General features: G+C 53.9%; 1 protein-coding gene across 1 annotated transcript in view; it reads right to left on the bottom strand.

Moving 5' to 3' along the window:
* Mov10l1 (Mov10 like RISC complex RNA helicase 1) overlaps positions 1 to 14,941 on the bottom strand; it is a 78,174-nt gene that overhangs the window by 6,912 nt on the left and 56,321 nt on the right. Inside the window, exons 17-22 of the mRNA XM_047550097.1 lie at positions 14,459 to 14,637; positions 13,720 to 13,866; positions 12,669 to 12,790; positions 10,653 to 10,752; positions 9,552 to 9,716; positions 4,519 to 4,692 (exon numbers count right to left, since the gene is read on the bottom strand). Coding sequence (XP_047406053.1) covers positions 4,519 to 4,692; positions 9,552 to 9,716; positions 10,653 to 10,752; positions 12,669 to 12,790; positions 13,720 to 13,866; positions 14,459 to 14,637 — 887 coding nt within the window. The remainder of the gene's footprint in view (positions 1 to 4,518; positions 4,693 to 9,551; positions 9,717 to 10,652; positions 10,753 to 12,668; positions 12,791 to 13,719; positions 13,867 to 14,458; positions 14,638 to 14,941) is intronic.

Below are 14,941 nucleotides of genomic sequence, written 5' to 3'. Positions count from 1 at the left end.
TTCCTTGAAGCATGAAGGATGCACTGCCCTAAGGACAAACAGACCAAGGCAGAGGACACTCAGAAGTGAGCCTTGCATACACCGTCAAATGTCCTTGGTGAGGGTGCCTAGGCCACCAGTCAGGAGGACAGTCTTCCCAACAAATGACTCAAGCTGGACCCTGATCTGAGCCCGTGTGGATGCTAACAAACAATGGACAGAAGACGGAGCACAAGAAGAGAACAGGAAGGACACATCCCAGCACTGCATTTGGTGGTGACGTACTGGACGTGATGCTGAAGCACAGGAAGCAGCATAAAACACCAGATAAATGGACTTACTCATCAGAGAACAATCAAGAGGGCAGAGACAGTCTGGGACAGGAGAAAATGTCCAAAATATATTTAGAACTCATGCAATTCAATGACAAAACTCACGACCAAATGACCGCATGTGGAGGACCAGAGAGACGTTTCTCCAAAGGGAAGGACAAGCTCCTCAACATCCCTGATTCTTAGGGAAATGCAGATCAAAACCATCATGTACTGGGCATGGTGGCCACCCCTGATCCCAGCTATGGCTTAACAGCACGTTCAAGAACAGCCTGGAAAACTTGGCAAAACTTGTCTCAAAATAAAAATTTAAAAGGGCTGGGGAAGTAGCTCAGTGGTATAGCACTTGCCTAGCATGTGTGAGGCCCTGGGTTCCATCCTCAGTGCAAAAAACAAAGACAAAAGCTCCCATGATACAGCGCCCACTGCCAGACAGGTGGGTGAACAAAAGGCAGTGTACCGCAGAATGGGGTGCTGCTCAGCACGCGAGCACACACGTACTCGTTCTGTGCATGGGGGAAGGCGGCCGGGTGCTCACCACTGAGCCACACCCCAGCCCCTGTCTTACTCTGAGGCTGGCCTGGGAGCTTCGTCCTCAGCTCCTCGAGTTGCTGGGACGACAGGTGTGTGTGTGCTCCTGAACCTGGCTTCAGTCTTTAAAAGGAAGGAAATCCTAAACCCCAAGGACAACCAGCTCAGTGGAAAAGCCAGTTGCAAAAGAACCAAGACTGGGATTCCACTCGGAGAGGTCTTGAGAGTGATGGAATCCTCAGGCAGAAAGGAGGAAGGTGGGGTGGGTGCCCGTGTTCACTGGGGGTGTTTGTTTTTGCAAGGTGAAAAGGTTCTGGAGACTGCTGGGTACAAAACCATACGAGTATACCTAACAGTGCTGAACTTCACACCTAAAACGGTTAACGTGGTAAATTTTGTTATGTGTATTTAGATCACAATTTTAAAAAGCAAACACCAGGGAAGGCAACAAATTCTCAGAATTTTTTGCTATTAAGCCAGATGCGATTTACTGAGATTTACAACAAATGACTGAAGTAAGTTTTTGAAGTAAAAAGGCTAATGGATGGAAACTTAGAACAGAACTTCTAAACTGATGGGGAAAAACCCAACGGATAGCGAATGTGGACCTAGAAACATACATAAGGCACGGTGAAGACGACACCAAGCACACAGGTAGAGTGAGGTGAGGCGGGGGCTCCTTCCAGCAGACTCTGTGCAGGAGCAGCACCTGGCTGGAGGTGAGGCGGGCACCCGGCTGGGCCATAGGGAGGACACCCAAGCCCCAGGAGAAGCTGGTTTTAACTCCTGGTCACACACAGCACTGTGGGCCATGCCAGGCCTGTCCCAGAGCAGCTGGCAGGCTCCTCACAGAACAAAGGGCTTGGGACAATAACCAAACTGACACCTAACTAGCCACACCTTTTAAGACACAGGGAGTTTACAGGTCAAAGTCCTTGATCAGAAACTAATAAAATCAGAAAGAAAAAAAATGAAGTATCAAAATTCTTCATTACTTGGTAGAATTCCTGGTGGAAGAATTCCACCATTCCTTTTTCCCTTTCAAAGGGAGTATTTTATCTTCTGCTTCCCTTGATATTTTTCTCTTTAGAGTGCTAAGTTATACATAGAAGTTGGGCTCCTTTAGACAAGATCATACACGCATGGGATCTGATGTACTCCATTCCCTCCCGCCCCGTTTCCATCCCTCTGCTCTACTGAGCTTCCTTTTGATGGTTTATTTATTTTTGATTGGTGCTTTATAGGTAGTCATCAAGGTGGAATTCCTTGTGGTATGTCCTTCCCCATTTCCTCCCCTTTCCCTCCCTCCCTCCGGCTCTTCTCCCCCACTGACCGTCCCTGTCTTTGTGATGTCCGACCCCCCCCCCCCCACACCTTCTCACCCTTACTTTGCTCTAGCTCCGACTCCCGAGTCTGGCGCCACACTCCTTGATCCAGTCATGTACTGACAGGCACCTGGGCTAGTTCCGTAACTTGGCTACAGACACTGCCCGTGGACACCATGGACACCCTCTACTGACCTTCTTCTGCATAAACACCTGAGGTCTGGGTGGGCACAGCAAGTGGACAGATGCCCCCGAGCTCCACTGGGGACAGGCAGCCAGCAAGGTGGAAGGCAGTCTGCTATCTCCTCTCAATGGAGGGAGCCCAAGTGTACGGGGAGTCAGGGCCAGGCAACAGTGGGAGTGGACCACGTCAGCAGGACTGGCAGTATCACCCCCATTCTATCCTCACAACTCAGAACCCTGGTAGATGACTCAGTGTTTAGAAGTCACTTACTAAGTCAGTCACCTTCAGCGAACGTGACCAGTCTGTGCCGCCTCAGCACTCGTGGGTGCAAGCTGGACGACCCACACCAGAAGCAGGCAGCCCCCCACAGCCTCCAGTTCTGCACCCCTTCCAGCTCTTCTGCGGCCCACCCAGATCTCTGCCTCACACAGGTGCCCCTGGTGACCACCTCCCCGTGGGACAGCTAGATGCGGCCTGCTTGGGCCACCCTGCTGACCCTCACACCTGGAAAGACTGTGCAGACCTGCTGCAGTGACCACCGCTCACTCATGTGACTTCCTGGAACTCTGTGCTTGATCCGGATGCCCCGGTTAAAACTGCCTGTGGGAAATCTGTTTGGATAACACGCTGGGCCCAATAAAGGCACGGGCCTACACCCCCACCAGGTCCTGGACCTCCATGCATGGCCTCCAGTAGGCTGTGCACCCAGGGGCCTGTGTGTGATGAAACCTGTGTTTCCTCTCGAGTCTCCTAAGCACTGAGGGGGCCTCTCCCATCCTAAGATCCTACACTAAAATACCTACAACTTAGGACTTCTTTTTGTCAACTACATACTTTTTAAAAAGAATTTTAGATGCTGCTAGACCTTTATTTATATGTGGTGCTGGGAATCGAACCTAGGGCCTCATACTTGCTAGGTAAGTGCTCTACCACTGAGCTACAACACCAGCCCTCTCTTTTTTATTCACTACTGGTTAGTATGTTTTGCAGCATACTAGGACTAATTATAAAACTGTAAACCACCACAACTCCATTCTACAGTCAGTTTCTCACATAAAGCCTGTGGTGATTTTAGATTACGTCAGGCACAGCCATTAACGTGTAGAGTCTCACGCTGCTGAACCTGCACCCGGGACTCGCCTGTGTGCTCAGGCAAAGCCTCGCGCCCCAGCTCGCCTGCTGGCACCTGCGGAGGCTCACCTCCAGGCGCCTCCGGGGGTTCTCTCCATACAATTTCTGATGCACAGGTGGCTTCGAGGATGTGCAGATCCAGCCGGTCAGTGGGCAGCACGTGAGGGCTGGGGAGCACTGGCTGCTGGTGAGGGTCAGCCTCAGAGCAGGCCCCTCTCTTGGACCCTCTCCCACGAGAGGAGGACTCCACTGGCCATGGGACTCCAAGTCACCCACTTCGACCTCAAACGTGTTTCTCGCGAAGGGGTTTAGAGAGGGACTGCGCAGGCGCCGCGCTACGGGACCGCTGCCTGGACCCACGCTGCCTGAGAAGGGCACCTGACACCAGGGCTCCCTGTCCGCTCTGGGAGCTGCCCCTCTTCTCCAGCCTGCTTGGAGAGTGCACGTGACACCTAACCCTGACACAAGCTGTCTGCCTCCACTGAAGGGCTGGCACTTCCAGCTGCTGAGCCTCCAGCCTGCCCTCTGTGAGGCCTGGGTGAGAGGGAGGCCGTCGCCCAAGGCCTGCCCTGCCTGGAGCTGGGCTCAGGCCCATGGCTGAGTGGTTTCTGCCGAGTTCCATGGGACTCTGGTGCTGGAGGAGTGACCCGTAGGGTGGGCGGGCACTGCTGGGCAGTGAGCTCCCTGTGCTCACCTCCCTTGTTCTGCCTGCTGAGCCTCCCCATGCTTCTGACGATGCTTGGTCAGCCTGGGTCTCTCCTTGCAACCCAGGCTCCAGCGCTTGTCTGCTGCGAGCTTCAAGGGGAGCTGCCCTGTGCTGCCACCCTGCCAGGCCACTCCTGAGCCGGTCCCACGGGGGAGGCTGGCAGCAGCCCTCCTGTTGCCTTCTACTCCTGGAGACCAGCACCCCTCTGCCCCGCCACAGGCTCATGAGAAGCTGCTGAGTCCTGACACAGCCAGGCCACATGCGGGGCAGAGATGAGCACCTCCCTGCCTGGCCTGCCCCAGAACATCAGCGGTTCAAGGCGTGACTTACCCTCACCCCGTGGAAGATGAGAGGGAAGCCCTTCCTGGGCAGCTTCTCCCAGCCCAGCAAGGAGGTCACCACTTTGGGGTCTGCACAGACTTCGAGCTCCCTGTGATAGAAAAGCCGAGAGGGCAGCGCCAGCAGGGCCGAGTGGGATCTGTAGTTCTTCACTAGCTTTGTGACCTGCAGGGAGAGGATGGGGCAGCTGGCAGATGCTCAGGAGACTGGGAGCAGGACATCTCTCAGGGCCCTGCCTGGGCCCCGCAGATGCCAGTCACCATGGCCTCCTGGGCGGCCCCCTGGGCCTGCCACTCCTCCCACAGTGGGCGCCTTTTGGGAGGGTGAGCGCCGGGAGGCCCTCCTCAGCCTGAAGACTCAGGGCCCCAGCCACAGTCTCTGCTCCGCTTGCCCCTTTGATCCCCAGTGAGGTAAAGGTCCCAGGATTGACAACTGGGAGGTTCCGGGCCACTTCCCGAAACCTTGCATGACCACCGTGCCTCACCTACACCAGGAGTGCAAGTTCCGATGGAAACTTTGGGGTTGTCGTTTGTTTGTTTTTGCATTCTAGCATTCTAGCAATGTAACAACACAGCTGTCTAGAGAATAATGATGTTTTTGGAGGTACTAGGGTCTTAGTTTCAAATAGGATCTTGCTATGTTGACAAGGCTGTCCTTGAACTTGTGATCCTCCTGCCTCAGCCTCCTGAGTTGCTTGGATTATAAGCATGTGACCACCATGCCAGGCATTTTTTCAAAAAATATATTCTAGATGTTGATAGACATTTATTTTATTCACTTATTTATATGTGGTGCTGAGAATCGAACTCCACGGAGCCAAGCCCAGCCTGGCGTGTTTTTGTATGGCAGCAGTCTCTCGCTGTTCATGGCAGGCCCCAGAGACACAGGGCTCCTGGGCTCAGCGTGACGGGAGCTGCACTCAGGAGCACCTGGCGCCGGGAGCCCACTGGAGACACTGCCACAGGTTCTCGTTGGCACAGCTTCTCTGGCAAAGTTCCAGAAACCACTTCCCATTTCTCCGTCCACTGTCTTAAATCACTTCCCATTTCTCCATCCACTGTCGTGGACCACTTCCCATTTCTCCATCCACTGTCGTGGACCACTTCCTATTTCTCCGTCCACTGTCTTAAATCACTTCCCATTTCTCCATCCACTGTCGTGGACCACTTCCCATTTCTCCGTCCACTGTCTTAAACCACTTCCCATTTCTCCGTCCACTGTCTTAAATCACTTCCCATTTCTCCGTCCACTGTCTTAAACCACTTCCCATTTCTCCGTCCACTGTCTTAAACCACTTCCCATTTCTCCGTCCACTGTCTTAAACCACTTCCCATTTCTCCGTCCACTGTCTTAAACCATTTCCCATTTCTCCGTCCACTGTCTTAAACCACTTCCCATTTCTCCGTCCACTGTCTTAAACCACTTCCCATTTCTCCGTCCACTGTCTTAAACCACTTCCCATTTCTCTATCCACTGTCTTAAACCACTTCCCATTTCTCTATCCACTGTCTTAAACCACTTCCCATTTCTCCGTCCACTGTCTTAAACCACTTCCCATTTCTCCATCCACTGTCTTGGACCACTTCCCATTTCTCCATCCACTGTCTTAAACCACTTCCCATTTCTCCGTCCACTGTCTTGGACCACTTCCCATTTCTCCATCCACTGTCTTAAACCACTTCCCATTTCTCCGTCCACTGTCTTGGACCACTTCCCATTTCTCTATCCACTGTCTTAAACCACTTCCCATTTCTCCATCCACTGTCTTAAACCACTTCCCATTTCTCCGTCCACTGTCTTAAACCACTTCCCATTTCTCCGTCCACTGTCTTAAACCACTTCCCATTTCTCTGTCCACTGTCTTAAACCACTTCCCATTTCTCCGTCCACTGTCTTGGACCACTTCCCATTTCTCCATCCACTGTCTTGGACCACTTCCCATTTCTCCGTCCACTGTCTTAAACCACTTCCCATTTCTCCGTCCACTGTCTTAAACCACTTCCCATTTCTCCGTCCACTGTCTTGGACCACTTCCCATTTCTCTATCCACTGTCTTGGACCACTTCCCATTTCTCTATCCACTGTCTTAAACCACTTCCCATTTCTCTATCCACTGTCTTAAACCACTTCCCATTTCTCTATCCACTGTCTTAAACCACTTCCCATTTCTCCGTCCACTGTCTTAAACCACTTCCCATTTCTCCGTCCACTGTCTTAAACCACTTCCCATTTCTCCGTCCCTGTCTTGTACCACTTCCATTTCTCCATCCACTGTCTTAAACCACTTCCCATTTCTCCATCCACTGTCTTAAACCACTTCCCATTTCTCCGTCCACTGTCTTAAACCACTTCCCATTTCTCCGTCCACTGTCTTAAACCACTTCCCATTTCTCCATCCACTGTCTTAAACCACTTCCCATTTCTCCGTCCACTGTCTTGGACCACTTCCCATTTCTCTATCCACTGTCTTGGACCACTTCCCATTTCTCCGTCCACTGTCTTGGACCACTTCCCATTTCTCCATCCACTGTCTTAAACCACTTCCCATTTCTCCGTCCACTGTCTTGGACCACTTCCCATTTCTCCATCCACTGTCTTGTACCACTTCCATTTCTCCATCCACTGTCTTAAACCACTTCCCATTTCTCCATCCACTGTCTTAAACCACTTCCCATTTCTCCGTCCACTGTCTTAAACCACTTCCCATTTCTCCGTCCACTGTCTTAAACCACTTCCCATTTCTCCATCCACTGTCTTAAAGCACTTCCCATTTCTCCGTCTACTGTCTTAAACCACTTCCCATTTCTCCGTCCACTGTCTTGGACCACTTCCCATTTCTCTATCCACTGTCTTGGACCACTTCCCATTTCTCTATCCACTGTCTTGGACCACTTCCCATTTCTCCATCCACTGTCTTAAACCACTTCCCATTTCTCCGTCCACTGTCTTGGACCACTTCCCATTTCTCCGTCCACTGTCTTGTACCACTTCCATTTCTCCATCCACTGTCTTAAACCACTTCCCATTTCTCCGTCCACTGTCTTAAACCACTTCCCATTTCTCCATCCACTGTCTTGGACCACTTCCCATTTCTCTATCCACTGTCTTGGACCACTTCCCATTTCTCCGTCCACTGTCTTAAACCACTTCCCATTTCTCCATCCACTGTCTTAAACCACTTCCCATTTCTCCGTCCACTGTCTTAAACCACTTCCCATTTCTCTATCCACTGTCTTAAACCACTTCCCATTTCTCCGTCCACTGTCTTAAACCACTTCCCATTTCTCCGTCCACTGTCTTAAACCACTTCCCATTTCTCCATCCACTGTCTTAAACCACTTCCCATTTCTCCGTCCACTGTCTTGGACCACTTCCCATTTCTCCGTTCACTGTCTTAAACCACTTCCCATTTCTCCGTCCACTGTCTTAAACCACTTCCCATTTCTCCATCCACTGTCTTAAACCACTTCCCATTTCTCCGTCCACTGTCTTAAACCACTTCCCATTTCTCCGTCCACTGTCTTAAACCACTTCCCATTTCTCCATCCACTGTCTTGGACCACTTCCCATTTCTCCATCCACTGTCTTGGACCACTTCCCATTTCTCCGTCCACTGTCTTAAACCACTTCCCATTTCTCCGTCCACTGTCTTAAACCACTTCCCATTTCTCTATCCACTGTCTTAAACCACTTCCCATTTCTCCGTCCACTGTCTTAAACCACTTCCCATTTCTCCATCCACTGTCTTGGACCACTTCCCATTTCTCCATCCACTGTCTTAAACCACTTCCCATTTCTCCATCCACTGTCTTGGACCACTTCCCATTTCTCCGTCCACTGTCTTAAACCACTTCCCATTTCTCTGTCCACTGTCTTGGACCACTTCCCATTTCTCCGTCCACTGTCTTAAACCACTTCCCATTTCTCCGTCCACTGTCTTAAACCACTTCCCATTTCTCCGTCCACTGTCTTAAACCACTTCCCATTTCTCCGTCCACTGTCTTGGACCACTTCCCATTTCTCCATCCACTGTCTTAAACCACTTCCCATTTCTCCATCCACTGTCTTGGACCACTTCCCATTTCTCCGTCCACTGTCTTAAACCACTTCCCATTTCTCTATCCACTGTCTTAAACCACTTCCCATTTCTCCGTCCACTGTCTTAAACCACTTCCCATTTCTCCATCCACTGTCTTAAACCACTTCCCATTTCTCCATCCACTGTCTTAAACCACTTCCCATTTCTCCATCCACTGTCTTAAACCACTTCCCATTTCTCCGTCCACTGTCTTAAACCACTTCCCATTTCTCCGTCCACTGTCTTAAACCACTTCCCATTTCTCTATCCACTGTCTTAAACCACTTCCCATTTCTCCATCCACTGTCTTAAACCACTTCCCATTTCTCCGTCCACTGTCTTAAACCACTTCCCATTTCTCTATCCACTGTCTTAAACCACTTCCCATTTCTCCATCCACTGTCTTGGACCACTTCCCATTTCTCCGTCCACTGTCTTAAACCACTTCCCATTTCTCCGTCCACTGTCTTAAACCACTTCCCATTTCTCCATCCACTGTCTTAAACCACTTCCCATTTCTCCATCCACTGTCTTGGACCACTTCCCATTTCTCCATCCACTGTCTTAAACCACTTCCCATTTCTCCATCCACTGTCTTAAACCACTTCCCATTTCTCCGTCCACTGTCTTAAACCACTTCCCATTTCTCCATCCACTGTCTTGGACCACTTCCCATTTCTCTGTCCACTGTCTGTCCTGGACCCCAAACACTCCCTGCCATCAGTGCTGGGCTGCCTGGTGCCCCTGGGCCCCAACACGGGCCCTCGTGGGGCACACTCCTGGGTCCTGTTTCTAGGGCGCAGGCCTTGGCACGGCAGGGCTGAGCTGTCCCTGGGAAGACAGAGGCCCCTGCGCACGGCCATGACTTGGTGGACAAGGGGAAGCGGCCTCCCCTGCGGGCCTGTCCTCGTGTGCTGAAGTGACTTAACAGAGCTGGACGACTCACCAACAGGGGGTTGTATGCACCACAAGCACCAAACGCATTCTCGTCTCGCAGGTACGCTGGTCGGGACATCAGCCTCTCCAGCATGGACACGTTCAGCCCGTAGGCCATGGCCAGCCTGGACTTGATGACAGGGCCGAGCTGCATAGGGTCTCCAGCAAGCACAATCTGTGGCACACGCGGACTCGATGGGGGCCAGCACAGCACCTGGACCCCACTCAGGAAGCACACCCCGAGAGCAGCAGACTGGCGTCCCTGGGTCAGGGTCAGGCTGCGCAGGCAGGGGCCCCGTGTCCACTCTGGCTGGACCTGCCAGGGCTTTCAGAGGGCAGGGAACTGGACAGCACCCCGTGTGCCTGGGGCCTGCTTCTCACTAGAGCCTCCAGCTGCCGCGGTTCCACTGCTGGTTTCCTCTGCGGCTACCTCTGCAGCAGAAGAGCCCAGGCAGGACGCCTGAGCTCTGCCAGTCCCACTGTGCTTGGCCCTAGGAGACCACCCACAGCCCCCTGCCTGACCGCCTGGCCTGGTGGAGGCCTGCAGTGGCCTTATCAGGCTGACCGTCCCCGTCTCTCCTCTCTGGAGGCCACGTGTTCCAGCTCGACCAGTCCTCCTTTCCTCCTGACCCCCTGAGAGGAGGTGGGCTGTGCCCTCTGCAGGGGTGAGCAGGGAGAGGGGAGCACTTCCTCACCCCTCCTTTCCGTGAGCAGCCCCCTCCCACACGGCAAGTCTGCAGGACGCTCCCTGAGGAGGGGTGCAGGGCGCAGCAGGGAGTTCAAGGTGAATTCACAGGCACCGGAGGAAGGAGCAGGTCTGCCTGGCAGAGCAGTCCGAGGGAGCAGGCACAGGCACGCGGGGCTCACTGAGGGCAGGCAGCAGCTGCTGACTTTGCCGCCGTGTCCCCACCACCTAGATGGCTCTTCGCTTTGGTTTGCAAGTGAACATCCCCAAGGTGGCGTCCCACACTTGCAGCCCCAAGGGCTGCGCTGTGGGAGCAGCACCACGCTCCTGCTGCTGGGCCTGGTCTCTCGCCCCCGAGGCCACGACCAGCACCGCTGGGGAAGACGGGGTGAAACAGGAGCGCCCGGCTCTGCACGCGGGCCTTACCTGGCCGCTGACGTCTGAAATCAGCCCCAGCGGGATGAGGCATTCTGGCTCACTCGCCTGCCCGGCCTCGTCCACAAACACGTGGGTAAAGTGTCCGACTCTAGAGCCAAATGGGTGTGAGTGGTGATTCCCCTCACCGTGCTCTGCACCTGGCACCCAGCCCCACAGGCAGCCCTGCTCTGTGCCCGTGGGTGGAGCAGCACCAGGAGGGCAGCATGGGCACCTCCCCAGCTGTGTGACCAGGGGCAGGCTGGGAGGAGACGCCTGTGACAGCTCTGCGCCTGGCACTCTGTAAGCAGTGTGTTGCTCATGAGGACATGGACAGGGCAGTGTGAGGGTAGGTGCGGCCCAAGCCTGAGCACTCAGCACATGCCTGCCTCAAGCCGGACTCGCCAGAGCACGGACTGTGTAGGCGCAGCCTCCCCCACTTGTGAGCTCGTGACCCCAGGCGGCTCTCTGCCTGCTCCCACAGGAGTGGAGGGACTAGTCAAGGAGTAGCACTGGACAGTGCCCGGGGGCAGGCGAGGGCCGCTGCCTCAGAATCAACCACTGCAGCCTGTGCCTGCCTGGCCTCCGAGCCCGAGCTCTCCTTCCCGGACCCTGAATATCACCACGGAGCCTCAGGCTGTGGCAGGCATGTGCAGGGAGGCTCCTAGCTCACACCTCCCTCCATGGCCTGAGCCAGGGCCCTCAGGCCAGTGGCCCCGGTGAGACAAGGAGGTGAGCAGCGCTCTCCACTTGTGCTGGACGCTAATCCAGAGCAGGGAACGAAGCAGAGCGCTGTATTCGCTGCCGTCACTTAAAGGCCCCTCTCCCAGAAGTCTCTGCTTCCCTGTCTGCACTTCCAGGCTTCCACAGCTGCAGCTCTGGCTGTCAGCAGCACAGCGACTGGTCCGGCCAGCCACCTCCTCCCCTGGACCTGGATGCTGGCACGTCCATGCTGTGCATACCAGGCAGCCGTGCCTGGCAGGAAACCTGCACCCCCAGCAACACCAGACCTGAACCAGAGAAGGGTGGCCGGCACTGCTGACACGTGCCATCTCCAGGCCTCTGACACATGTTGACAAAAGTCCCTCACCCTGTCTAGACCTGCTCAGTCCAACGTGGGGCCTCCAGCCATGCGTGGCTCTGGGGCACCTCAGGTGGAGTCTGAAATTCGATGTGTTGTAAGCGTGAAGCCTGGATTCCGAAGACGCTGGTCCTTGAAAGACAATGTGCCCTGTCTCGTGCCATGTGAGGCGTCAGGCGACACAGCGGTGCCATATGAGCATGAGAGGGACTGACAGCCATGAGCTCCCTGTGACCCTGGCAGAGGCCTGGAGGTCATGGCCAAGCACCCTCACAACCTCTGCCATGGGCTGACCCTGCCAGAAGCTGCAGCCTGCTCCTCGGCTGTCAGGGGAAGGTGGGGTTCCCTTGCTCCTCAGCCTGCTGCATACCACTGGTGCCCGTCACTGTCCCTGCCTCTCCCCCCATGGCACTGAGGCAGCCTCCCCTCGCTCGGAAGGGGAGTCCAGTGGAAGTGCCTCAGGCCAACAGGGTGCCCCATGCTGCTCCACCTTCCCAAGAGCCCTAGCTCCAGCGGGCTCAGGCCCACAGTGCTAGACCTCAGCACCAACTACTTCCTGTGTGTCCTGCCTTCCCACACCCCTCCAGCAACTCACCCCCACCCCGCAGAGGCCTCTGAATCTTCCTGCCACACCAGGGGTCATACCCAAGTGCCTCCCCTGGCCCTCAATTCTGGGGCCCAGGCCTCCTCTTCCAGCTCCCTCCTGCCACTCCTCTTGCTCACAGACTGCAGCTCTGTAGGTCCTGCTGGGTAAATATGCTTGAGGCCTTCTAACCACAGGACCTTTGTATGCACAGATCCATCTGCAGGTGTGTCTCCCTGTTGGGCTGCTGGAGCCTCCGGGGTCTCGGTACAAAGGTTCCCAGCTGTTACTCTAGCCCTCGGCCGAGGCTTGTCCGGCCACTCAGCTTGTGCAGCGAGTCCCTGACCCTGGGGCCTGTGCTCACCTCACTCCTATCTGGTAGAACAACCCTGCACTGCTGCACGTGGTGATGATTATCCTGAAGCGTGACGCTCTCCAGATGTCCTCCCCGTCTCTGCAGTAGGGCTTGATGGCCTCGATGATGGTCTGGGGCAAGGGAGACAAGAGTGCTAAGTGCTCCTTTAAACTGGAGAGAAGGACAGAACTGAAAGGAATTCTGAGACGATCTTCCCTGTCGCCACTTCCCAGTGAACTACCTAATGACCCAGGACCGTTTTCCTTCTTTTTTAAAGAAGATTTTGTAGTTGTGGTTGTAGATGGACACAATACCTTTATTTCCTTTGACTTTATGTGGTGCTGAGGATGGAACCCCGAGCCTCGCACGTGCCAGGCAAGTGCTCACCACTGAGCCCCGGCCCCGCCTAGGACTGTTTTCTTGGTTAGCATGTTTCACGTTTTTGTATTGATTAAGTCCATGTTTTGTGGGCTCTAGAGCCATGCACCTAATATATACCCTGCAGATCCTTCCAGGAAAAAGCTTCTAGTCTCAAGGTTTTTTTGAGGTGCCTGGGATGGAGCCAGAGCCTCCCATGTGTTAGGCACATGCTCTACCACTGAGCTACGTCCCTGGCTCTTTTAAGAAACTGTTTTGAGGCAGGCGCTTTATAAGTTGCTGAGGCTGGCCTTGAACTTGTGATCCTCCTGCCTCAGCCTGCTAACTGGCTGAGATCACAGGTGTGCACCACTGTGCCTGGCTTCAGTTTTTTTTTATTAAGAGCAATACTTCAGTCAATAAGTGAACAAGGAGGCTGTTATTTCCTTAAAGGGCTACTTATAACCAAACCAATAAAATAGTACTAAAACAAAGCAATTCATTTATAGGTCAAGGAAGAGAAGAATATGGGAATTCCAGGAAGCTAAGGACACCTGTGAAGGGTGGGGTGCAGGTGTGCAGGCAACCCCACCCGAGCCTTGGCACAGCACATCAGACTTCCAGGGTGGCTCAGCCTCGGTCACCCTCCTCCACAGGAACCTACTGAGGAGGCAGCCTGCTGCCATTCCACGCCTGGGCTCACCTCCTCAAACCTGCAGGTGGCATTCACCCGGACCATGGCAGCTGGTCTCAGCATCTTGCTCTCATGCAGCCGCAAACACACGAGGTCAGCAGCACTGTTAGAGGGGGCACAGACCAAAATCCGACTGTCCGGCAAAGCATAATGTACCTTCATCCAAGACACAAGAGACCGAGGATCGTAACTCTCAACACTGCACAGCAGAAACCCCAAATCTGACGTGCAACACAAAGGCTGCTTCACCCGGACATGAGAGCGGCTTGATCCCTGAACACAGCAAAGCGAGGGTCCTGCCTCACGGGGCCACCCTAGGCACATGGGTGGGAGGTGACAGGACCAGCCACACCGACTCTGGCTCCCACCCGGCCCCCCGTAGAGCACTGGCAAGGGCTCGCTCATGAAGCCCTGAACGACAGGGAACACTCAGCACACAGTATTTTCATAAATTCAGTCTGAAACGTAAAGGAGACACCGGCAACTTCTGCAGAGGGGTAGCTTTAGCCGCAGTCGAGGCAACTTCTGCAGCAAAACTTCATGATGAGATCAAAACTTCTAAACACTAAGTTTCCTTCCCACCGGTGAAGCAAGGTGCTACGATCCTAACATCCACACCAGCTTGCTGCATACCACAGAGCACTGGCTTTCTCAGCCCTGTGACCACAGTGTACACTGGCCCGTCCTGCAGGCTTAGACCTGAGGAACGCAGCACAGAGCTCAATGCAGTCAGTGCCACTGACCTTACCTGCAAAACTGCCTCAATTATCGTCACAGTCTTTCCAGTTCCAGGAGGTCCAAAAAGAATGTATGGGAGAGGGCGGCAGTCACCACTCAGGATTCTTCTGACTGCTAGCTTCTGGTTTTCATTCAGCACTGGATTGAAGAACTCTGTGTCTTTTGCTCTGGGGATCTGAACTTCGTCTACTGTATTTGGAGTGAAGAGACAGTTCACTTAGAGGCCAGGTGTCAGGGCACAGAAGCCCTGAAGGCTGAACTGCAAGTCAGACAGGCGTGGCTCTGCAGCATGGCCGTCAAGCACTGCCAGCACAACGCGTTTGTGAAACTGCCTGTCTGCGCTGTGCCAGGCAGAGTCAGGAAAACTATGCTTTCTAAGAGGGAAAAAGGCCATCAGTTTATTTTTATGCTTCACAGATGCAGTACCACCTCGAGCACTGGACATGGGGATTTAAATGTCTATGGTAAGCCAGGAGCAGCGGCATGTGTCTGC

Source organism: Sciurus carolinensis, chromosome 4 (assembly GCF_902686445.1).
Source record: "Sciurus carolinensis chromosome 4, mSciCar1.2, whole genome shotgun sequence".
NCBI classification, from domain to species: Eukaryota; Metazoa; Chordata; class Mammalia; order Rodentia; family Sciuridae; genus Sciurus; species Sciurus carolinensis.
The sequence above is the reverse complement of the archived record's forward strand: the minus strand, read 5'-3'. Positions and strand labels throughout refer to the sequence as shown.